The 26,239-nt window shown below is 37.2% G+C and overlaps 1 protein-coding gene across 1 annotated transcript in view; it reads left to right on the forward strand.

The window, feature by feature from the left end:
• LOC114465227 (DENN domain-containing protein 5B-like) overlaps positions 1-26,239 on the forward strand; it is a 29,124-nt gene extending 2,885 nt beyond the window's left edge. Inside the window, exons 2-21 of the mRNA XM_028450092.1 lie at positions 2,779-2,888; positions 6,438-7,146; positions 8,554-8,741; positions 10,884-11,393; positions 12,263-12,494; positions 12,954-13,104; positions 14,874-14,964; positions 15,042-15,161; positions 16,418-16,570; positions 16,689-16,767; positions 16,847-16,922; positions 17,970-18,098; positions 18,188-18,309; positions 18,520-18,665; positions 20,044-20,162; positions 20,434-20,618; positions 20,790-20,872; positions 22,058-22,184; positions 24,055-24,229; positions 25,366-26,239. Of these exons, the coding sequence (XP_028305893.1) occupies positions 2,779-2,888; positions 6,438-7,146; positions 8,554-8,741; positions 10,884-11,393; positions 12,263-12,494; positions 12,954-13,104; positions 14,874-14,964; positions 15,042-15,161; positions 16,418-16,570; positions 16,689-16,767; positions 16,847-16,922; positions 17,970-18,098; positions 18,188-18,309; positions 18,520-18,665; positions 20,044-20,162; positions 20,434-20,618; positions 20,790-20,872; positions 22,058-22,184; positions 24,055-24,229; positions 25,366-25,549 (3,689 nt within the window). The 3' untranslated portion in view covers positions 25,550-26,239. The remainder of the gene's footprint in view (positions 1-2,778; positions 2,889-6,437; positions 7,147-8,553; positions 8,742-10,883; positions 11,394-12,262; positions 12,495-12,953; positions 13,105-14,873; positions 14,965-15,041; positions 15,162-16,417; positions 16,571-16,688; positions 16,768-16,846; positions 16,923-17,969; positions 18,099-18,187; positions 18,310-18,519; positions 18,666-20,043; positions 20,163-20,433; positions 20,619-20,789; positions 20,873-22,057; positions 22,185-24,054; positions 24,230-25,365) is intronic.

Raw genomic sequence — 26,239 nt, forward strand, 5'->3', positions numbered from 1 at the left:
AAGTGATGTCAGTTGGTTTGAAGGAAAAACAAAAAGTCCTCAGTCAGATAACGCAAAAAAAAAAAACCTAAACAAAGTTAAAGTTGCAACAAAGACAAATGATCTATTTGGACCAGCAAGAGAGTTTTTCATTTTTCAGATAATATATTTCATCTACTTAACTGAAAAAAGTATAAAACGACAAAAACACCCAAACTGCCTACAAAAATACATAAGATGACTAAAAAAATTCACAAAATGACAGAAAAAAACACAATACAGCAAAAATACAAAATTGACAACAAAAATACACAGAATTACTTTAGAAGTAAACAAGACGGCTACAATATACACAAAATTAACTGAAAAACTATTAAACAACCACAAAAACACAGAAAATGACTCCAAAAATACACAAGATAAGTACAAAATATCACAAAATGACAGAAAGACATACAAAACAGCAAAAATGTCCAATCTGACAACACACACAAAATGATTCGACAAATCTACAAGACGGCTAGAAAGATATGCAAAATGAACTGACAAAAGTATAGAATGACAACAAATCACACAGAATAATTCCAAAAACACACAATTACATTCACAATTAAAATTACTCAAAAACACACTAAACTTTGAAATTACCTGAATTGACAACAAAAACACACAATTACTTTAAAAAAATGCACAAAATTGCTACAAAAAGCCACAAAATTAAATGAAAAAAGTATGAAACAACAAGAGAAACACACAAAATGACTCAAAAAACACACAAGACGACTACAAACATTCACAAAATAACAAAAAAATACACAAATTCATAACAAAAGTCCACAAAATAACAAAAAATATATAAAAGAACAACAAAAACACACTAAATGACTCCAAGAACACACAAGACAACTTAAAAAAAAGAGAATATATTATACGACATTAGAAAAACCCATAAAATAACAACAAAAATACATATAAAGACAGATTGGTCATTATGCTGACTAAAATGTTGATCACGTGGTCATATTGTTGTGGCCCTGTGGTAAAAGTTGTCTGTCCCTGCAGTAGAATAATGGCTGTTAGGTTTTAGAGTTGTTGTTTCTTGTTATGTGGGTGATTTGTGTCAGACTCCAGACACTCTGGATGTTGTTGGTGTTTTTCATCTTGTAAATGAATTGTTTTCCTTAGAATTAAAAGCATCTGACTGTGATTAGTAAACACTAGTAGAGGGCGTTTGAAGCTGACTTTGAGTGCGCTGCTTTGTCATCATGGGTGTCCCTGAAACCATGGCAACATGTGCTGAGCCTCTCATCGTCTGCACCAGTTTAAATAGAACCACCATGATCCTGCTCTCCAACCTGCTGGTCTTTACCTTGAGGAGCTGGTTTCACCTCCCTCTGCTTTTATCGGCCCCTCGCGCGTCATCATCTTATAACAGGAGGATGTTTCTGAATGCGTCAGAGCTCAGGGAAACCTCTTTGGTTCTGTTGTATTGCAAGGATGTTGGTGCAGGAATTCTCTCGTTCTCCAGCGCAGGGACCTTGGGGTCAGGACCCTGGGCACTGGGAGGGGGGTCGCCAGATGCCTTTAAGAAACTAACAATATTGTGTGAACAATTTGAGCCCATTTTTGGCACTTATAAATAGGGATGTCCCAATACAACTTTTTATTTCCAATACGATACCGATATTGCAGTCTTGTATATCGGACGATACCGATATTGCAGTCTTGTATATCGGACGATACCAATATTGATCTGATACGATATTAGCACGAATCCTACATACTTTTATTACCTATTTTGCAGTGTGGAATGTTAGAAAAGGCTTGATCAAGTGATGTTTCTCGAACAGAGAACAAAGCAACAAAAACTTATCGGAGCGCTTATAACGGAGAATTTAGATGCAGTTCGATAAAATTCGATATTTGATTTCTGGCTGATATTGGACCGATATCCGATATCAATATCGGATCGGGACACCACTACTTATAAAACCCTTTCCACTACTTTTCCCACCTAATAGAAATGGAATAGAATAGAATATACATTTATTGATCATCAGAGGGGAAATTCACATTTGTAGGAACACAGAACAGAAGAACAAAAATAAATACTAACATAGGATAATACTGCAAAATGTAGGACATAAATAACAACAACAACAGAAAGAAAAACAACAAATGTGAAAATGACAATAGAGAAATGGGGGGTGGGTGGGGTGGGATCAGTGTTGTTGCAGTTATTGATTTAAACATTGGTGTAAAACTGTTCATGTCACATATGTTGACCTATTATTGTCACTTTCTACCTCTTTTCACCATATTTCACGCTTTCTGTATTTTTGTCAATTTAACCACAATCATGATTTGCCATGCCCATTATTTGCTTGCTTGTTTCAATATTGACACTTTGAACCCTTTTTACATCTTTTTTTCTGACCATTTTTGGCCACTGCTGACTTTTAACTAATTTCACCACCTTTTCCACCATATGTGGTCACTCTGTCTAAACCCATTTTATTTCTGATTAGAGCTGCAAGCTGACACAAGGTGCAAAAAGGAGATGCTCTGATGCCCCAACAGGGAATTCACTCACTCACTCACTCACTCACTCACTGTCTGCAGGAATATATGAGTTGTCCTCGATTCACTGCAAAGTCAGAGTTTTCAGAGGCAGCAGAGTTACGTAACTCTGTGGAGGATTTTCCTTCTCCTTGCTGCAGTGTTAGGAAAGGATGTTGTGCATGTAAAGTGTTGTCATGCTCTGATGTGTGTGTGTGTGTGTGTGTGTGTGACCTGCAGGTGCGGGCTTCGAGCAGAGCCCCGTCCGACGCTCCTTTAAGTCAAAGGTTCTCGTGCACTACCCCGAAAACACTGGGAAGAACCCCTTCAACAAAGATGCTGTCAACATGGTGAGAAGTGCTGGATGTTTGAAACACACAGTCATGGTTGATCTTTAGTGGACCGAGCCACAGCATTTCTCCCGTTTAAAAAAAAAAAAAAAAAAAAGCTGCTGCAGATGATAATGTTTTATCATGTCTTATGTTTGCCTCCCAAAAAAGTGCCTTCACAACACATTTCAGGTGTTTTCAGTGAAAGTTGCAGCAAAACGATGATGTAGGTTTATTGTGGGGCTAAAACACGGACATATACTGCATGTGGCTGAAGATGAATGTCTGGCGCAGTGAAGTGATACCACTGAGAATACTGGGAACAAAGTAGAACAAAAATGTAGTTAAACCAATCAATCTCCTCCTTGTCTGGAGGAAAAAACACAAGCAATCACAGTAGGAATGAAGTATAAGCACTTCTACGTATCTGTCTTCATGACTACACATCCCACAATGCAATGTGTGAAATTTTTCCAACAATGTCAATAAAGAGTGGAGAATAAAACAAACTTTTGAGCAGCAATTTCAGCCTTTTACATCCAAAACAAAATATTTATTATACCTTATGAAGAAAAACAAAACACATTTTAACAATAAACCTTTGAGTGAAGTACAAGCTATGTTAGTATGAATCAAAGTAATATCGGACAGGAAAAATGAATAAATAATATATTGCACATGAGGATTTTATCTCTCATGTTATATTTGTCTTTAAATCAGTTCATGATCTACTATTAAGTGGAATGTGACGCAGCAGCAGCCATCGTGTATTTTGCTCCTCTCTGTTTTTCTTTTTTGCTCTAAATATGCAGAGCGTGTTTATTGTGCACTGGTGGAAAACCAGGTCATGATGATGCCATCAGCCTCAGAGAATAGTTAGCAATCAACATGAATTGAACTACAGCCATCACTGTGCAGCCTCGTTCCTCCATCACATAATTAAATCAGCAGTAAACAGGAATCCAAAAAACACAAACATGGATGACACACACACACCTTTTATCACAGCAGGGCCACAAAAATGCGTTATCAACATTCATGCCAGCATTTAAAATAATGACCAATCAGAGCATTAAAACAGGAAAGAATAAAAGGTTATATGTGTGTGTGTGTGTGTGTGTTTATCATTTTTTATATTTGTGTTTTTGGAGTAATTTTGTGCATTTTCCAAAAGATTTTGGTGTATTTCTTGTTGATTTTTTCCTGTATTTTTCCATCATTCTGTGTATTTTCGTTGTTACAGTGTGTTGTAGTTTTTAGGACTGCCAACTTTGGTAAAATGGTAAATGGACTTGATTTTATATAGCACTTTATCACCACACTGAAGCAGTCTCAAAGCGCTTTACATATCAGCTCATTCACCCAATCACTCTCACATTCACACACCAGTGGGACAGGACTGCCATGCAAGGCGCTAGTCGACCACTGGGAGCAACTTAGGGTTCAGTGTCTTGCCCAAGGACACTTCGACACATAGTCAGGTACTGGGATCGAACCCCCAACCTCTCGATCAGAAGACGACCCACTACCACCTGAGCCACGGTCGCCCACGGTGGTCGTTTAGTCGACTAATTTGTCGATGCCGTCGTGGTCGACCAAGATTTTCATTGGTCGACCAGCAACGGCATCAGTTTCAATACCGTTTAAAAAAAAATGCAATGCACTTATATAGGTGATGAGGATTAAATATCAAATATAATTCATTTAATGCCTAAACATGATTCTATGTCCAGCAGCAGCTGTGTAAGTGCGTGCTACGCTGCAAAAAAAAAAAAAAAAGTGTTGCTTTTCAGCTGTCATTGTGCTGTCATCAGAGCAGAGAGGGAACATATTAAGACAGTCTTGAAGCAAAAGCATCCACTGTTAAATCAATCATTTTTCTGCACAAGAACGTGGATTATCCTTATAATATATTATTATATTATACGTGGATTATGTAAATAGATCCACTGTTCTCTCTGGCGCCGCAGGGCATGCTGCGCACCTGTGTTTGACATGCATTTGTTTCCCCGTGTGCTGATCTGATGTTCACATTCACAGTGTTTATTGATAAAAGCAGGCTTTCCACTACAACAGATGTAAATATGTAATTTGTATGAGGAAACAATAGGTTTTAATTGTTGGTTTTAGTCTTGGTCAACCAACTATTTTTTTGGTTGACTACAGCCCTAGTAGTTTTGTGTATTTTTCAATCCTTTTTGGTGTATTTTTCTGTAGTTTTGTTGTTACTTAGTAAAAATTAAGATATTTTTAGTCATTTAGTGCATTTCTTTTGTTTGTTGTGTTTTTTTTTTAACCTTCTTGTGTGTATTTGTTGTTGCATAGTGTATCATAGTCCTGTTTTGTGTATTTTTGGAATTTTTTGTGTGTTTTTTTTTGTAGTTCCTAATTTTTGTTGACTTTTAGTGCATTTTTTTGTTTTTGTTGTATTTAATCTGCCGCTTTATGTATTTTTGTTGTTACTTAGAGTACTATAGTGCCAACTTTTTATTTTCTAGTCATTTGGTGCATTTCTTTTCACTTTTTTGTTTCTATGTAGTTACTTTGTGTATTTTTTGTTGACATTTAGTGTATTTTCCAGTCATTTGTAATGCATTTTTTAATAGAGTTTTTATGTGTTTTTTTTTCATTATTTTGTGTATTTTTGGTGTTACAGTGTGTTATAGAGCCAGTTTATGTATTTTTCAATCCTTAGTGGTGTATTTTTGTTGTTACTTAGTGCCATTTTTTTTTTGTAGTTTTAGTCATTTGGTGCATTTCTATTGTTTCTGTTTTTTGTGTATTTTAGCAACCTTTGTGTGTGTATTTGTTGTCACATAGTGTATTATAGGGCTGTTTATTGTATTACTAGTAATTTTTTGATTGTTTTTGGAACCTTTTGTGCTTTTATGTAGTTACTTTGTGTATTCTCGTTAATATTTAGTGCATTTTCCAGTCGTTTTGTGTATTTTTCAGTCAAATCTGGTGTATTTTTCTGCCGCTTTATGTATTTTTGTTGTTATTTAATGTACTATAGTGCCAATGTTTGTATTTTTAGTCATTTGGTGCATTTCTTTTCACCTTTGTGTGTGTTTTTGTTGTTACATAGTGTATCAAAGTGCTGTTTTGTATAATTTTACTAAATTTTTGTGTATTTTTGGAACATTTTGTGTTTTTATGTAGTTAGTTTGGGCATTTTTGTTCACATTCAGTGCATTTTTGTTGTTACTTTGTGTACATTAGTGCCAATTGTTGTATTTTTAGTCATTTGGTGCATATCTTTTGTTTCTGTTTTGTGTATTTTTGGAACCTTTTTATGTGTTTTTTACATAATGTATCGTAGTGTTGTTTTGTGTAATTTTAGTCATTTGAGTGTATTTCTGTTGACATTTAGTGCATTATTCACTGGTTTTGTGTGTTTTGTAGTTATTTTGTCAGTGTTTTGTGTTGTGATTCCACTATCCACTTTTAAGGGCCTCTTATAATTTATCACTTTAGACTTGTTTTTTGTGGAGGTTTTGCTTCTGTCATCAGTATCCAAAGGTTCACAGTTTCTTCTAAATCTGAATCTTCTTCTATCTTCTTTTCCAGCTGTGCATGCCCAGAGGTCTGTCATTCCGAACCCAAGCAGATGAACGTCACCCTCAGTTTCACTCCTTCACCATAGCTTTTGACGATGGCACGCGCTCATATGGCTTCGTCCATACCTTCTACGAGGAGGTGACCAGCCCTCCCATCATCACCGCCATGCAGACGTTGTGTAAGATGCATCATGTGGAGCACCACTCCTCCGCATCAGCATCCTCCTCTTCCTCCTCCTCTGCCTCCTCTCCTTCCTCGTCCAGCATGGACTCCCTCATGAGCAGCTTGGATGAGTCAGACATAGAGTCTCTGGCCGGAGCGTCTGGCTGCCTGGGCTGCGTTGGCTCCTTTGATTCATCACGTGACACCTTGTACGTGTCCAAAGCTCTTTGCCTCATCACGCCACTTCCTTTCCTTCAAGCCTCTCGACAGTTCCTGGCTCAGCTGCACCAGTCGGTGACGTCTCAAACTGCCCCACCACTCCCTCTAGAGAGCTACATCCACAACATCCTGTACGAGGTGCCCCTGCCTCCACCCGGGAAGTCTCTGAAGTTTCACGGGGTCCAAGGACCCATCGTGTGTCAGAGGCCTGGGCCGGAGGAGCTTCCCCTTGGGGAGTACCCACTGGGGGAGGCCTTTTCGCTGCTGGGTGTGGAAAACATGGTGAAACTGCTGACATGTGCACTCCTGGAGACACAAGTCTTGTTGTACTCTCAAGGTGAGCGCAGGATGCACTAACTGCATACTTTAAACCGGATGCGTCAAACTCATTTTAGTTTAGGGGTCACATACGGAGCAGTTTGAGCTAAAGTGGGATGCAGATTTTTTGGGGGAAAAAGGTGATTCCAACAATTAAATGTAAATATTCACATTATCCAAGCAATAAGTGGCTGTGTTTCCATTTTTGGCAAAACAAAAGCAATATTTCTTAAGTTTTGACTATGTATAATTGTATAATTATTTGGGAAAAAATATGTCCGGGCCCGATACTTTTTAACATATTATTTCACTCACTAAAATATCAAGGTCTGTATTGCTTAATAAAGCAGAAATATCCTAGCTTTCTAGTTCCGCTAGTTTTTTTTGTAACGCAGGTTTGATTGACAATTTTCAGCACTTTTCCGTTTCCTTTCCACTCCACTATCATCGACCGTATCCATGGAAACCCCAGAACAACTTTTTGATGTCAGTTTTTTAAAGTTTTTTAAAGGACAGCACAGCTAACATGGAACACAAAGTGACCTACTACAACTTTTAAATTCCATGTTTTTCAACATCCCAAATGTGCCCCTAATGCAGCATTTTCAACCTTTGGGTCGTGACCCCCATGTTGGGTCGTCCAGAATTCAAATGGAGTCGTCTGGTCGTTTTGGTAAATTACAGATTAAAATTAGATTTTTGTATTTTTTTAGATTTTTTTTTTTTTTTTTTAATTAAAACACCACACACAATCTCAAACAACTGTATCTATACTTTCACTTCCTTAAATATAAATGTAGTTTTAAGAAATACAGTATAAAATCTAAATAATTAAATAATTAAGTAAATAATGAAATGAAAGTAATATTTTTGTAATTCAAAAAAAAAAAAATATATTCTTTTTATTTAAATTAAAACACCACACACTATCTTAAACAACTGTATTTTATACTTTAACTTCCTCAAATATGAATCTATTTTTAAAAAACACAGTATACAAATGTAAATAATTAAACAGTTAGGTAAACAATTAAATTAAAAATTAAAAATGACAATAAAAAGTATTATAACACCACACACAATCTTAAACAACGGTATCCTATACTTTCACTTCTTCAAATATAAATATATTTAGTAAAAAAAAAAGCAGTATAAAATAATCTGAGCTGGTACCTCTCGTCACTATAACACTATATAACAATTATGATCAAAAAGTTATAATAAAAAAAAACTATGGGGTTGCCACAAATTTGTGATATCAAAATGGGGTCACTACCCAAACAAGGTTGGGAACCACTGCCCTAATAAAAATTTCACAGATTTTGTTTTGTTAATTTATGTGATTTGATTTACAAAGGGAATAAAAACACTGCAGGGTTTATCACAGATTGTATGATGTGATTATTATGTCTTTTGCCCCCGGTAGATTACCAGCGTTTGATGACAGTGGCTGAAGGCATCACCACCTTACTGTTCCCCTTTCAGTGGCAGCACATCTATCTGCCCATCATTTCCACGCCACTGCATCACCTCCTGGAGGCTCCGGTCCCATTCCTGATGGGAATCCACCGCCGAGACGGAGCTCAGCGATCTTCTCTGCACCTCCCCCATGAAGTAAGACATTCAGCAAAGTGCAGAAATGTGAAAATATTTGTTGAAAGTGCACGTTGCAGTTATTCATCAGCAGAGTTTAGCTGAGCAATGGAGGACAAAGTGTTTCCTCCGAGCTGCCCCCACTTCTCCCTTTCAAGACTAATCCTGCATCATCTTCTGATGCATGAGCCTCATGCCAAGACTTTGAAGTAGCTTTGCCTCAGAATAGAGACAGAATAAAGACAGAGCGCTGAGACGGTGCTGCCAGATGAAAACGAATAATGCATGTAGGCAGATTCAGAACAATGGGGCTTCCTGTATAATTCATGAGAATCAGAGTTCTCCAATTAGTTCTACAATTTTTGCAGTTTGGTGCATGTGTACAAATATTTTTGTTTCATTTGTACTCGACTGCAGTGTCGTCTATTTTTAAATATGTGGTTTTCATCCAGTTGAGTGTTTTTACCTCCACAAAGGAGGTCATATTTACCGTGTTTGTTTATTTATTTGTTTGATTGACTGTTAGCAGGATTACGTCAAAAGTACTGAGCGAATTTTGACAAAATCTTAACCAAAGAAAGACCTTACCCCATGGAAGATTCCCTTACATTTTGGAGGAGATCCAGATGAATATACTGATTCTGGATCAGTTTGAAAAACTGAAAAACCCTCATCTGTCATCATTAGCAAAATTTAAAAACTTCATATCTGAATTCCTAATCGACTGATCTTTATGAAATGTGACTCAGTTATGTCGGGGTGGTTCTTCGTTAACCTCACAGAGTTTCATCCAGATCAGAATCAGATTGCGCAATTAATAGCGATTTTAGGATATGTTAGTTTGTAGTTTGCCTCACTTTAGTGCATCCAATCGTCTCCATAGTGATGTAAGGCATTAAACATAAAGGACATACATTAGAAGGACGTAGTGCGACTGTCTGCACGTCTCCAGCCTCCCACGAGGCTTCAAAGTGCCTGAGGTCACTATTGAAGGTCACATGGCTGCTGACTGCTGAGCTCCACGGCTGCTTACTGAAGCATTTCACCTTAATCTGGCCTGGTCCGTCACACTGAGCCATGGAGTTCATTGCTCAGCAGCTTCATGGTCACATCCAGGGTCCCTGACATCGCACATTTTCAGTTTGTCTAACATTAATCGTCAGATGAGTGACATGTCATTGTTACTCAATGAAGGACTGTGATTTGGGCTTTAAACATAAGCCACTCTGGGTGAGATGATTTGAAGTTTGTAGAGTTTGAGGCGTTAACCAGACATGGGCAACATGCGGCCCTTAGTCTAAATTTGTGTAGCCTCCAAGGTGAACACAAAATTACCCCCAAAACACACATTATGAAAACAAAAACACACAAAATGATAGGAAATTCTATAAAACGACTTTGAAAATACATGAAAATGACTCTAAAACACAATATGACAACAAGATTACTCACAAAACTCACAAAATGTCAGAAGAATATGCAAAATGATTCTAAAAACACACATTGTAAAAACAAAAACGCACAGAATGATAGGAAATTGTATAAAACGACTTCAAAATACATGAAAATGACTCCTAAACACAATGTGACAACAAAATGATTACTCACAAAACACACAAAAAATACTCTAAAACACAAAATGACAATATAAATGCACAAGATTACTGAAAAAAACACAAAAAATTACAACAAAAACACACAAAATTATCCCCAAAAAATGATGGGAAAATGTACAAAATTACAGACAAATATAGAAAATGACCAAAAATAGACAAAAATGACTCCTAAAACACATTATGACAACTAAAATAAGTAAACAACACTAAATTAGTCTAAAAAACAACAGCAAAACACAATAAAATGAAAAACACACAACATAAATGAAAAAAGACTCCAAAAAGACAATAAAACAACACAAAAGCACAAAATTTCTCGCAAAACACACAAAACACCAAAAATACACACAGAAACTCTCTGTTCTTTCCTGCGATAATGCTCTGATTCTTTTAATGCTGACATGAATATTGATAATGTGGTCCTCAAATCACAGAATCACATTTTTGTGGCTCCCGCTGTGATAAAGGTGGCCCATCTGGGTGTTCAACCTAATAATAATAATAATAATAATAATAATGTCTTGTTTTGTCTTGCTCTTGATGACAGGCCAACCTCTGCTTTGTGGACATTGATAACCACCGTGTTGAAGCCCCTGAGGACCTCCCACTGTTTCCTGATCAGACGGAGCTCATTCAAGAACTGAGTGAAGTTCTCCTTCAGTTTGGACTCTCACCACAGGGAGGGTCCATGATCACAAAGCTCAGCAGCAGCACATCTCCCACTGCGTCCCCACGCCTCAGCAGCCTGGTGCTGGAGGACCTGATGGAGGACAGGAGGAACGGGAACCTGGGAGGAGAGGAGCTGGCGGTGCTGGAGAGGCTGCAGGCTTTGGCTAGAAAGTGTGGAGGAGAGCAGACGTCTGAGGGCAGGAGAGCGATGGAGATGGAGGAGGAGGATGAAGAGATGAAGGCCTCTAAGATGAACGTTCAGCTGAGGGAGGTGTTCGCTGTGCGTTTTGCTGCAATCTTTAGCAAATATGAGGACTTTGTCATCCATAGCGCTGTGGATTTGGACTCATGGCTGAGCAACAGAGAGGGAGCCTTCAGCTTTGATAAGGTGATGCAGATCCTTCACATCCAGGGTTGTGGTCAATTACAATTACGTCCTCAATTATCCATGTTCAGTTACAACTCAATTATAATTACGGTTACCTGCATTTTTTCCAATTACAATTAAAATTAAAATGATTTATTTCTTCCTGCAAGTCAGTCACGATTACGTTCTCAATTACTAAAGTTTAATTCCAATTAATCACAATTACTGAGCATTTAATGAATGAGCGCATAAATTGTAACCTTCCTCTTGTGTTAGCTTTCTGTTAGCATCTCTTATGATAAGGTTCAGTTTGACCCATGCTTTAAATCAGCTGTAAAATACACGTCTCTTGGTTTCCTTGTTGGGCTTCCTTATCCATGAAAACATTGGTATTACAATTTTTGGTGTGTGTGTCTGAGCCTTTATTCTGTCAGTATAGCACGAGATTTATTTGGTTTTTAAATGGTAAAATTATTTTCAAGGGAACTGACAGGAAAACTAGATGTAAAGCATATTTGAATCATTATTAAATACAGTTGAATTGAATTGAACTGAATTAACTACGTATGTGTAAGCCATAGAACTGTAACATGGTTCCACAGGTTTGCGTTTTATTAAATTGTAACTGATAGTTTTTATAGAATTTTAATAACAATCACAAAGTCAATTATCTGAGCTCAATTACAATTAGATTATGATTACAACAAGAGCTTTTTTCAGTTGCAAATACAATTATGACTACGTCATAATTGAAATAAATTATAGATTACACAATTATAATTATAATATTTTATATATAATATTATAACACCAACCCTGACTCCATCTGATGCCACCTGATCTGTTTTATTGATCATGTATTATAAAACCATATCTTTGTAATGTTCCAGGGCTCCTTCCTGTCACTTCAACCAGCGACACACTTGCATTTTTTATCTCGCTTCCTGGAGACCTCCATGTTTTCTTCGTTTGTGGATGGGAAAGTGATCTCCCGCTGGGCCGACAGGGAGCCGCAGCAGCAGCTGTTCGACCGACGTTTGGAGCGAGAACGACTGTACGACACGGGAGAGGAGGACCCCCGCCCCTGCTCCTGTAAGAAAGGGCTCCTGCTGTCTGAATCAGGTATGAACAACTAACCATTCATCAATTCTACAGCAGCGACTCATCCTGGTAATAAGCATGTGGGAAAAACAGGCATACTGTGTTTAACCCATGGAATAAGATGTTTAAGCCTGTATCTGTTGCAGGTTTGGGGTCAATTATATTTGTAATCACTTAATTGAAAAAGTATAATAATTATTATGTAATAATAATTGTATTTGTATTTGAAAAAATTTCTTGCTATCTTAATAATAATTGAGTTGTAGTTAAGTTCAGATATTTGACTTTGTAATTGTAATTGGCATGGAAATTTAGTAGTTGAGAGCGTAATTGTAATTGACTTTTAGGGGAAAAAAGATAATTGTACTTTTAATTGTAAAAAGTGCCAGTCACCGTAATCATAATTGAGTTGTTATTGAACATGGATAGCTGAAGATGGAATTTGTAATTGACCCCAGCCCTGATTTGTTGACCATTCAGTGCGGGCAGTGGAGCACAGGCTGCAGAAAGCCGACCACACAGCCATACACCCCCACCTGCTGGACATGAGGATCGGACAGGGTCGACACCACCCAGGATATTTCCCTAAACTGCAGGCTGACGTGCTGACTCAGCAACAAAACACCAACAAGTGAGTTCTCAGCTGATGGTCAGTGAGGGACAACGCAGTCGCACAGCATCCACTTTGAATATTTCTCCTACACAAACTCAGGAGAAACTACAGGAGCCTGTTTAAAGGTGCAGTCCGCAACTTTCAGATCCCTCTCTCCCCGCTGCTCTCTTGCCCTGCCTCCAAACTTTCCAAAGTCCCTCCCTCAGAGGAGCTAACAGCTAACGTTATTTCGACAGCAACAGCACAGTAATATAACATGCTCTGTTAAAAGCGTATTACTGCAGAGCTTCTCTCTCTCTATGTGCACACACCTCAGCAGCAGCAGCAACACAGTGTCACCTACAGCAATCACATGGAGGCTGCTGCGCGCACACGAACAACACATGCACCACAGAGTTCTAGTGTAACAATTACAAATCAAACATAATGTAAATCAAGCAGCAGTAATTACCTTTCAAGCAGAAAAGTCACCAATTCCATCTTCTACTCCTCCAGACCATACACTGTAAAAAAGACGGCGCTCCAGCCCCGGGAAAGGGGCGGGGACTGTGACAGCTCTCAGACAGACAGCACATCAAACACAATCCTGGCTCTGATTGGTTCTTTTTGCGCGGTGCATTCTGGCAATCTGCCAAAAGCTGCAGGAGCAGCAGGGGGGACTCAATGAGTCTGTTTTTTCATGTAAAGCTGTCCTTACATAGTGACAGCTTGAGCAAATATGACAAAAAGTCACGTTTATAAAAGTTGCAGACTGCACCTTTAAAACAGAGGATCAAACAATACAGGCATCATTTGTGTTTTCATTTTGGAAAACATGGAGAAACACATCCTGACCTGAAGTAAAACAGAAATATACAAATATTTGTATGTTTTTAATGTAATTTTTTGTGTTTTGGAGTCATTTTGTATGTATTCTTTGTCAAAAATAACCTAATGGCCTTATGGTTAAGGAAGAGGGTGCCGGTTCGATTACAACTGAATCAGACTCAATAAAATGTTTTTGGGGTCAATTTTGTGTTTATGTTTCCTTTTTGTGAAATATTTGTTGTAATTTTGTATATTTTATTGTTTTTTTGTGTAATATTCTTGTCATTTTATGTTATTGTTGTCATTTTTGGGTGTTTTTGTTGTAATTTTATGCATTTTTATTGTCATTTTCTATATTTTTTTCTTATATTGTATGTTTTTGTTGTAGCTTTGTGTGTTTTTTGAGTCATCATGTATGTTGTACAATCTTATTGTGTAACTAATTGGTAATTTGGGGTTTTTTGGAGTTATTTTTGTCCATTTCTGTTGTTATTTTAAGTAATATTGTTGTAATTTTGTGTTTTTTTGGAGTTATTTTTGTATGTTGTTATTGTCTGTATTGTATGTATGTTTTACTCTCATTTTGCGCAATAAATTTGTCATTTAATGTTTTTGGAGACATTTTTCTGTGTTTTTGTTTTTATTATGTGTAATACATTTGTTGTTTCTTGTTTTTGGAGTCATTTTTGTTGTCATTTTGTGTATTTTTCTATCATTTTGTATGTTTTTATTGTTGTTTTGTGTATTTTTCTCTCATATTGTGTATTTTTTGGCATTTTGTGTGTTTTTGTAGCCAGTTTGTGCATTTACTTTAGGGACCGCACAATATTAGGGCGAGGACCGCATGTGGCCCTCGGGCCGCCAGTTGCCCAGGTCTGACGAAGTCCCGTGCAGGCATGCTTAATGAAACCAGAGAAACAGAGACTCTCAGGTTTAAGGCTGTTAGTTACAGTTCGTTACTTTGTGATTTTTGAACACAGGTGGTCCAGTCGTGTCACAGCTTCCCGCAGATCAGACCCCAAGAGATCCTCGTTCACTGACCCGTCAGGAGGAGACGGCGACACCAGACAGGTACCACAGTGTCCTGAGGAAGGCAGCAGAAAGAGAGGCAGCTTTGTGACGCTGATATCTCCTTCATTCCTCTACAGAAACATGCTTTCATAAGAAAACCACTTCATCAGCTGAAACTACTCGACATGTCTCCTCAAGCCGTCACTCAGACGCACCGCGAGTTTGTCAACGGACTGCTGAGCGAGTGTCGCGTGAAGGTCAGATCTCCATTTTTGTATCAGGATGTGACTATTTATTCAGAAGCTGCTCATATTATTACTTATGGCTTATTCATAAGGCAGGTTACAGAGAGCACACAATCAGTCTGTTTATTAAATCAGGATTGTTAAATCTTATTGAGCTACAGACATTCACAGTGATGTTCAGAGCTAAAAATATTTGTTTTTAGTTCAGAGAATGGGAACCACAGGAGGAAATTTAATTTCAAACATCAATTTGGACGAACAAACTTAAAGCTGCTATCCGGAATTTCTGAGAAACGTCTCAATGTCCCGCCCTAAACAGCTTCACTTCCTCCCCCTGCCTCTATCAATCTACCAGAAGCCACGCCTCTTCTTTTCTGTACGCGCATCGCGGAATATAACAAGGTTGCATTGGTTCACATTGATATAGGTCTATGGTTCAGGTAAGAGCCAAAATCATATTTGCCTGTTTGCTGTTGTGACGCACGGCCTTGTTTCCGTGCACAGTTCCACATTCACTTTGATTGACAATCTCAAAAACAGGAAGTGGAAGCCTATTGGCTGGGCGCACTCAGCTATCGTTTCCATTTGTATAGGAGTCTGTAGGACGAAGGAGGGACTTATATACATTAATGTATATGAATGACCACCAGCAGTAGACCATAGTAAAAGACTAGTTAGGTATTTTTTTCACATTTCAAAAGAATTATACATAAACATAGATTTATCAGAAACTCCAGATATCAGCTTTAAAGCAGATGTGCATTTCTGTTGTTGGGGTCAAAATGTGGACTATTTTACATAGTGGTATAAAGAGCTGTTTGAATATCTTTCCGTTTAAGAGAATGTACAAAAAGAGACTCCTAAGACATTATGAACATGGTGATTAGTGTTATTTGTTTTCCTATTTTGTTGCTGAGAATAGGTGTGTACGTCCTTGAATTTGATTCTGGGAAACCACTTTTAAGACCATTTCTAATGATATTGTTTTATTGCAAAAAAAATACTGAAGTAAACAAATAAACTGAAATAAATAATTTTAATGTATTATTTATTTATTTATTAATTGCTGTAATATAATTATCTCAGTTAGCGTAAACTTGGCAGACCAGTTGTTTAATATTTTTGATTGCATAAGGGGCAGGCAATATAAGTATTTTTCTTCTCCCTGCTCCTTTCTGGACAAGTTCAGTATTCCTTGTGAAAAAATAGTGATCTGTACCATGACAGAATGAAAAAAAGTGAAATATTAACATCTCTGACTTTTTCAGACTAAACGCATGTTGATGGAGAGAATGGGGAAGGAGAGCGTGGAGCTTTGTCAGGGTGAGGCCAACATCACGGGCCTGCAGGAGAACACACTCATCCACGGTCTGTGTGATCTACTGGAGAGAACCTGGGGCCACTGTCTGCAGATAAAACAGGTCAGACACATGATTCATGGCATGCCTCGTCACGGCTTCCTATACCACAGCCTATGCATCTATAAACACTTTATTTCCTGACTGAGTAAACAGGCCAAATGTTTTCCATCCATAACAGGGGAAGTCGGCCCTTTGGTCCCATCTGCTTTATTACGAGGCTGCTCTGAGGAAGACGGAGGCACCAGCTGAGTCTGCAGGTCAGAGCGCAACCATTAACTAAAGCTGTGTATATGTTATTGTCACGTCTGACTGTGTTCAAACCCTCTGCCTGTGCAGGATCCCACTGCTCTGAGCAGAGAACACTGGATGATGGCACTTTAGTCCCGAAAGCTTCGTTAACACAGGACATGAGGTAATGGCAACACAGTTTTCATACAAACGGGCAGACATCGGTAATTGCAGCCCGGGGACCACATGGGGCCCTTGGACTCATTTTGTGTGGCCCCCAAAGTAAATGCAATCAAACTTACTCCAAAAACACACAAGATGACTACAAAAATAACAGAAAAACACTGTGTACAAAACAACAACAAAAATACAAAAAATGACTCAAAAAACATACTCCAAATGACTCCCGAAACACACAAGATGGCTATAAAAATGCACAAAAAAACTGACAATATGCAAAACAACAGCAAAGACACAAAAAGGAGAACAGAAATACACAAAATGACAAAAAGTGACACCAAACCACAAGAAAAGTAAACAAAATGACTAGAACAAACACATAAAACAATAACACACACTCACAAAATTAGACATACTACATACTACAAAACAACCACGAAAATACACAGTATGCCTTCCAAAATTCACTAAATGACTATAAAAACATATATGTGCAGAAAAATGCAGAAAACAACAACAAAAATGCCCAATAACAGAACAGAAATGCACAAAATGACAATAAACGTACGGTACCCAAAATGGCAACAAAATAAAATAAAATAAAATGACTCAAAACACACAAAACAACACAACACAAAAATTACTCCCAAAACACACAAGGTGACTAAAATAGACAAAAAACAGGGAAATATGCAAAACAACATCAAAAATACACAAAATGACAAATACACACACTTAAAGAGAAAAAGACAAAACAACAAAAACACACAAAACAACAAAAACACACACTAAAAAAGAAAAAAGATATAAAATAACAACAAAAATGCCCACAATGCCCTTTGTTGTTTCTTGTGTTAATGCTCAGATTAATCACTATTCTAAATGCTGGTGTGAATGTTGATATTGTGGCCCTCAGGTCAGATTCAAATTTGTGGCCCCGCTGTGAGATCACTTGTTCATCTCTAGCACAGGGAACTGTAATTAGATGCTGTTTGAGCATGTGAAGGTCATATTTTATCTGCTTATTCCATCCCATCTTTGGTTCATTCAGGTTCATTCAGACCATGAATGAGGGTCTGTCTGAGGTGGGTCAGGCTCGGGCCTGGATCCATCTGGCTCTGGAGAAGAAAATGCTCTCCCAACACCTCAAAGAGCTGCTTACCAACCAGGAGCTGCTCAGGTCATGACTCAGTGATGAATTTAAACTGTGGAAAAGTGCAAACAGCAGCTTTTAATGGTGTTTCTTTTCTTCCCTTTGTCTCCCAACAGGCAGCTGTATAAGCCTCATGCATTCCTGCTCTGTGAGGAAGAAAGGGAGCAGTTTTTGTTCCACCTGCTGTCCCTGAACACGGTGGACTACCTCTGTTTTACACGCGTCTTCACCTCCATCTGTGAGTCCCCTGAACTTTAACAACAAAAGGCTGAGTTTACTGCCTTTCCAGGACAATGCATGCCAAAAAAAGCAATGAAACATTCTGCCCAGTCATCCTTTCCAACACACATCATACCCTGTTGGTTTACAGACTTTACTTTGACCTGTCTGGGTTTTTGATATTAGAGAAAAGTGCTGAATTCTTCTCTTTCTTACTGTTTGTCTTCAGGTATTCCTTACAGAGTAGTTATAATACCCATGAAGAAGCTGAGCATTGCGATGGCGACAGTTAATCCCTGGGTGTGTGTGTCAGGAGAACTGGGTGATTCAGGAATCAGACAGTTCCCCAAAAATACACAGGAAATCTATTTTCAGGTTAGTTTGTACTTTTCTCTGCAGACGTCCATCATCGATGGAGACCAGGGATGGGGTCAATTATAACTGCAATTGTGTAGTTGATAGTTAATTACAATTATGATGTAATTGTAATTGGAAATATATGTTGCTGTTTTAACTGTAATTTAATTGTAATTGGTTTTGGATAATTTACTTTGTAATTGTAATTGGCATGTAAATTATATACAAACTAGGGCTGGGCAAAAAAATCGATTTAATCGATTTATCAAATTTGTAGATAAAAATCATTTTTATTTTGCAAATTTGAGTTTAAAAAAATAGAAATAAAAAAATGTGTTATTATTATTATTAGGATTTTTATTTTTCCCCCACCACAGTTTTTTTGCGTTTCCGCAGCGCAATGTAAGAACTATGCTGAGATGCTAAGGGAAGAGTTTATTATTTTTTTAATTGTAATGTTATATGTTATAAAATATGTAGTTGAATTATTGATAAGAAAATTTAAGCTACTGTGAAGTTGCTGTTGCACTTTTGCTTAAACCTGGGTTAAAGCTTGAAATAGTTGAATGACAGAGCCTCATTTATTTTTTATTTTGGGATTTTTCTATGCATTTTAACTCTTGAGGACAATCACAGCAATAAAGTAGCACTTTTGACAATATATTTGATGTCATTTTTAAGTGCATTGGAAAAAAAAATAATTTTCTTTAAAAAATGTGAGTTTTTTTTTTTTTTTAGGCAAAATCGCCCAGCCCTAATACAAACTGTCATTTACATTTAATTGAACGCAAACCAATGAACTATGTTACAGTTCTATGGCTGACACATAGGCACATACATAATTAACCATGATTAAAATAAGTTTCATATCAAGTTTACCTGTCAGTTCTCTGGATAAATAATTTTACCACGTTTTTGAAAATTAAAAATGAGCGTTTTACTGACAGAAAAAAGGCTCACATGCCCACACCAAAAATATTAAAACCTATGTTTTAATGGATAAAGAAGCCTAATATAACCAAGAGATGTGAAACAGATTAGATAATAGATAATATTTTACAGCTGATTTAAGACATGGGTCAAAGCTGAGCCGTTATCATATGCTAACAGAAAGCTAACATAAGGTTAAGTTTTATGGTTTTATTTATTTTAGGCTCAGTAATTGTTATTAATTGCAATGGGACTTTAGTAATTGAGAACGTAATTGTAATTGGTTTTCAGGGAAAAAATAATAAATTTAATCTTAATTGTAATTGGAAAAAATGTTGGTCGCTGTAATCATAATTGAGTCGTAATTGATCTTGGATAATTGAAGATGGAATTGTAATTGAAAAATGTAATTGACCCCCAACCCTGATGGAGACACAATGTGACGTGTGTTTTTTTGTGTCTTCAGTGTAAGAACCTGGGCAGGTTGAGCACTCTGCAGCTGGGCCAGGAGAACTCTGGACTGCTGGCCAAGTGTCTGATCGACTGTGTGATGGTGTACAACGAGATCACAGGACACACGTACAAGTAAGAGGGTGACCTCACACCATCACCACATCACGTGACATGGATTTATTTTGTCTCACTGTTTCACTGTGAGACTGGGCTAGATTTTTATGTGTGTGTTGGTCAGAAAATGTGACATTGCATTTTCTTTATGCCATTAGTGTCTAAAATGATTAAAGCTAGGGTAGGCAATTTTCAGCTTCACAAAGCTTCACACCACAAACATGCCCTATGTGAACCAGTTCCAACATAATGCCTGAGTGAGTACTACAGTGAAGTTTTTTGGTCCCAGGTTCCCGTGCGGCCGTTGGCTGGGTAAAGGCGTTGGTGACGGCAGCCTAGAGAGAGTGCTCATTGGTCAGCTGCTATCTCCTGGTGTAGAGGACGACTCTGGAAGGTGGACCGGGACACCGCCGGAGCTCCCCAGTCCGTCCCAGAGCGTACGGACAGTGCTGAGCTCGCTTGGCAGTCGAACCAGTACGTACTGACAAAAGACTGCATTCTTTGTCACAATGGCTGACCTAGTTGTATGAGAGGCTTGTTACAAAAACAGATTATTGTGCTTCTGTATCACCTTTCCATTCAGTCCCTGTTTTTCTCCTCCTCCTCATGTTTCCATTAATAACTATTGTTGGTTCACCTTCTCAGGAATGTTATCTGTGGAGGTACAAGAGGAGCTGAGGGAGGCGGCGAACAACCTTGTCAAACACTTCCACAAACCTGAACAAGAGGTGTGTAAACGGAGCCCTCGATTGAGCTCCTAAATCTAAAATCAGTAAAGTGAAGGAACGTACTGCTCCATTTTGGGTTTTGTTAATAGTAAAACATTCATTCAGTCATTTCCCTTGTAGGTTATTATATCTGACGTGTTGCCAAGAGCGACAGAGTGTTTTAGTCCTGGACAGATATGGGAAGTTTTTCACATACAACAATAAGGGTGTGAGAAAAAATCTATTTGGCAATATATCACGATATTTCACCACGTGATAATCGTATCAATCCAAAAAATGTTCAAAACATTTTTTTAAACAAAACATTTTTTTAAAAGAAACATTTTTTTTAAACAAAACATTTTTTTAACGAAAACACCATTTAATGGCGCTAACATATGCATAGCACGTAAACACCTGGTCTGAACTACATCACTCCTCAATGACTTTTAGCTTGGAAGTTGATTTTTATGAACATACTGGGCACTTTTATAGATGTATGTGGTTACTTCTTTTCTATGTTTTTTGTTTTTGTTTTAAGAATTTAAGAACTTAACAGAATCCGAATCTGTTGTAGAAGCAAAAGTTGACCTTTTTTTGAAAACGGTAGTTAGATAGTTTAATAAACACCAATTATCTTTGATATTGGAACTTGAATTACTGCTTGTTACAATTTACTTGTTCTCACAAGTTAAAAAAAAAAAAAAAAAATATATATATATATATATATATATATATATATGTATTGTATTTCGTACCATTTTGTACTTGCTAAGATGAAATCTGTAGTTGTTTGGTATCAAGATATATTGGGATATATCGTATCGTATTGTGACATGCAAATTGGGAATTGTATCGTATCGTCTGATGCATGGCAATGTCCACCTCTATACAACGGTGTTCATCAGTTTACATACCTTAGCAAAATGTCTGAATTATTTACCTTGAACATTCTCGTATTTTAAAATATTTATTAATTGTTTATTTATCTTTAATTATTACTCCTTTGGGAAATCATTGTGGTTACTCTTCATTAAAGTTTTAGGTGCAACTGTTTGTATCAGTGTTTAGATTATTTTGGTTTTCTCTTTTATTTGACCAAAACATACACTTTTATTTAACTTTTCGTGTGTCGTACTTTCTCACAATTAAAGGATTTAACTGTCCCATGTGTCAGTGACTCACTGTGTTCCACTGTGTTCCCAGAGGGGAAACCTGACCGTGTTGCTTTGTGGTGAAGGAGGGCTGGTGCTTTCCTTGGAAAAGTTCCTCCTCCATGGGCTCAAATCCAACCGGCTTTTCCAACGGAATGTGTTTGTTTGGGATTTTGTGGGTAAGTGCTGCCATTCAATACTCTGACATGCATTTCAAGGCTCCATCTGGTGGAGCTCAGTGAGAATTCAGTGTTAGAGGTTGTAAGGTGGCTCATGCCACGTTAATGTTAGCTTTCTCTGGTGTTTTCTTGTACAAGAGATAATCACTTCAAGCAGAGATGTGTAACTTTTATCACAGTGATTGTCTGCTCTGAAGGCCACATTGTCAACATTTATATGAGCATTTAGGGCCTATGCTACCAAGCTAAATAATAATAGCCTGGATTCATCTCCGTTGGCGGGCCTCACCTAATCCAACATTCCCTGTCAGAGAGAAGCTGTCCTACTAAGCATGATCACAACACGCTGAGTGAAGGGCATTGATTTCAGTCTGGTTAACCAGTGCACTCTAGTGAAGAAGGTGGATATTACAGCGTCTGACTAATCACACACGGAGGAACTGTAGAACGTCACAATTGAGGAATAATTCTTCAAAAATATGAAGAATTAAAATCCATAATTCAGACCAAAAACAACACTGATGCTGCAGTAAAAGCAGAAAGTAATTATTGCAGGAATTAATGAGTGTTAATACTTAAATTAGTGAAATGATAAATGGAGAATAAACGCAGATACTCTGATCAGTTTCACTTTCTTTTACCTTGTCTGTGGCTCTGATGCTGCATTCATGCAGATCAGCCTAAATTATAAGGTGGAATATATTTATATGTTTTATTATCTTAAAGGACTGAGGCTCTTTGCATCACCCCAGAATACATGAATTAATGAAGGAATTAATTAATTAATTTATCGGTGTGAAAGCGCCCGATGCATACAGGCTTTATCAGCTGACTTATTTTACTTTATCAGTCCATCAGATAGAAATCTATATATTTCCTATAGGATATCATCGGTAAAGGAAAGGATTGCATCGATGTCTAATATTCTCTCTTCTGTCAGCGTCACATCAGACCCACACAGTGACGTGTTCGCACATCACCTTTTATTGGACAGCTCGCTTTCTAAGAGACATGGTTGTCAGGAGGCGGGACTTCAGCACTCGCTAAGATCCTAGCCAGATAAAAACCTGGTCCCAACCAGGTTAGTCGTTCAGCCTAAGTTACCATGGTGATTTAGCTTCGTAAGACGTTGGCAAGCTTCGTAGGACAGCACACACTAATTAAATCTCGGAAGTTAGTACGATAAATCTAACTTCACAACATACCCCCTTAGAATAATGACCAGTCTGAGCATTAAGAAAGAAAAAAAACTAAAAAAGTGTTATGTGTGTTTTTTAATCAATTTTATGTGTTTTTGTATATTTTTATTTTATTTTGTTCAATTTCTATTTTGTTTTGTCTGTTTTTTGTTTTTCATTTAGCATGTTTTGTAGTCATTTTTGTGTAATGTTTTGATTTTGTGTTTTTGGAGTAATTTTTGTGCTGTATATTTGTTGTTATTTTGTACATTTTAACCTTATTCATATGTATTTTTTGTTGTCATTTTGGCATATTTTTCTCTAATTTTGTTTAATTTCTATGTTGTTTTGTCCGGGGTTTTTAGTCATTTTTGTGTGATATTTTTGTGCTTTTTGTGTGATATTTTTGTCCTTTTTGTGTTCATTTTGTGTTTATAGAGTCCTTTTGGAGTGGTTTTGCCAGTATGTTGGTGTATTTTTGTTGTCATTTTATATATTTTACAATATTTTGTGTATTTCTGTTGTCTTTTTTTGTATTTGTCTTTCATTTTGTATGTTTTTGGTGTAATTGTATGTGTCTGGGAGTTATTTTGTGTATTTTTCTGTCATTTTGTGTGTTTTTGGAGTCAATTGTTGCTTTTACTTTGGGGGCCACATTTCTGAATTAATGGATCAACATTTGTGTCCTACAGAGAAGGCTGTGATTTCCATGGAAACGGCTGATCAGATGGGTGACCTGCACAGATCGACGATAATAAAGGACCCGCCCTGTGACTTACTCTGTCACTACGTCAACGCCATCAATGCATCGTCCAGAAACATTGGAAAAGAGGGGAAGTTCCAACTGTTTGTCTGCTTGGGAATCAGGTGCCTGAAGCTCACTTTTACATCACATAAACTAAATATTCAAATGTATTTTTGGACCCATTACACAAACATTTCCAGAGTTGGACTTATGATAATACATTTAAATTTAAATTTAGAATAAACTATAATTAATATTATTCTAGTACATTTTTGGTGCTGCTTAGGATGTGGAGGTGGAATGAGTGAAAAACACTTTGTGTTCATGTAAAAATATTAGTAACATTTTCCACAGCTTTTATAGGTCATGCTTGTATAGAGAGAAACAATATCCATCTGCCAGCTGCTTCATAAATTTAGAACACCTAAAGAAAGCCATGCAAAGATGACCTAAATTACTATACAAAGGAATGTATAGTAAAGGTTCAAATGTGTCTACATTTTCCAAAATTATTAGCTAAAATCACATTAATCTGTTTGAAATATTAATTAATATTTTACAATTACCTCTGCAATTTTTTTGTTTAGTGTATTAGTTTTATTTAATAGTATTCGAAATCATTTAAGTTATATTTTACCTAGGCTTTGATAAAACAACTAAGTACACACAATTAGAGAAATATATACAAAATGACAACAAACATATGCAAAAGGACACCTTAAACACATAAAAGAACAGCTAAAAATAGGTAAAAGATGCCAAGAACACAAAACAACAACAATAATACACAAAAAAGACTCAAAAACACACTTCACGACAACAGAAATGCACAAAATATGACAAAAATACACAATATGACAACACACACACAATGACTCAAAAAACACACATTAAATTACAAAAAGACAGAAAATGAGATTACATTTTTTTTAAAAACGACAACCCATATACATAAAGTGACTAAAAACACAAAGAGGGACAAGAGAAATACACAAAAATGAGAGACAAATACACAATATAACATCAAAAATACACAAAAAACCTTTTTTACATGCCAACAAAAAATACACAAATGCTTTGTGCTTTCCCTTATTAATGCTCAGATTGGTCATTATTCTTAATGCACACATTAATGTTGATAATGTGACCCTCAGATCAGACACAATCACATTTTTTGTGGCCCTGTTGTGATAAAAGTTGCCCATCTCTGGGTTCTTTATAAACTAAACTTCCTCTTCTTTGTGGTGTGTTTGTGCAGAGACCGACTGCTCTCTCATTGGTTCCCCCTCCTGGCAGAATGTTCTCTGACAGTACGGACGTATGAAGAAGGAGCTCTGCTGAGGGATCGTGCTGCTGTCCTCTCCCTTTCTCGCATCCTGCACACACTGAACGACTTCACCGTTACCCTGGAAACAGCGCTGGTGAAAGGGGTTGACCTCTGACCCCAAGTGACAAGCCTTAGCCCTGCTGATGGATACTGACGTATCCAATGTTCATTTGTTCAGAAAAAAAACAAGTCCCATTCAAACTGCAGCAATGTGTGACTTTACCATGAAAGCAGCCAGTGGAGCAGATGGAATCACAAACATTTTGCCTTTTCCACAGATGTGTCTGATGTACTACCCGACCCAACCCGTGCTTCAGGAACATGTCCTACGCTTGTTAACACTGTGAAAATCCCCCTACAGAGAGTCAGAGTGGTTGATGAACCTATTGTTTACCTAACCCTTGGACAGCTGTGACAGCCTCTGTTTTATAGCTTGTGTTTAAAGCTGCTGGAGACCAATATATTTAATCAGATAAAGACAATGTGTCGGCTCATTATTTAATTTTAAAAAATCAAGGATCATTTGCTGGAGAAAATGTAATGTGAAATTACAAATCAAAAGTTTGTTTTCATCCCCATTGTAAAAACTATTTTCAGAATGGTTTTGTGCATTGCATTGTGGGATGTGGATCCCGTAGATGGATGCGCAGAAGTGGTTTACCTTATTTTTATGTATTTTTTGTGTCATTTTGTATATTTTAACATTGTTTATGTGTTTTTGGAGCCATGGTTGTGTTCATTTTGTGTTTATAGAGTCCTTTCCGAGTGGTTTTGTCACTATTTTGATGAATATTTGTTGTCATTT

Source organism: Gouania willdenowi, chromosome 6 (genome assembly GCF_900634775.1).
Source record: "Gouania willdenowi chromosome 6, fGouWil2.1, whole genome shotgun sequence".
In the NCBI taxonomy this organism is placed as follows: domain Eukaryota; kingdom Metazoa; phylum Chordata; class Actinopteri; order Blenniiformes; family Gobiesocidae; genus Gouania; species Gouania willdenowi.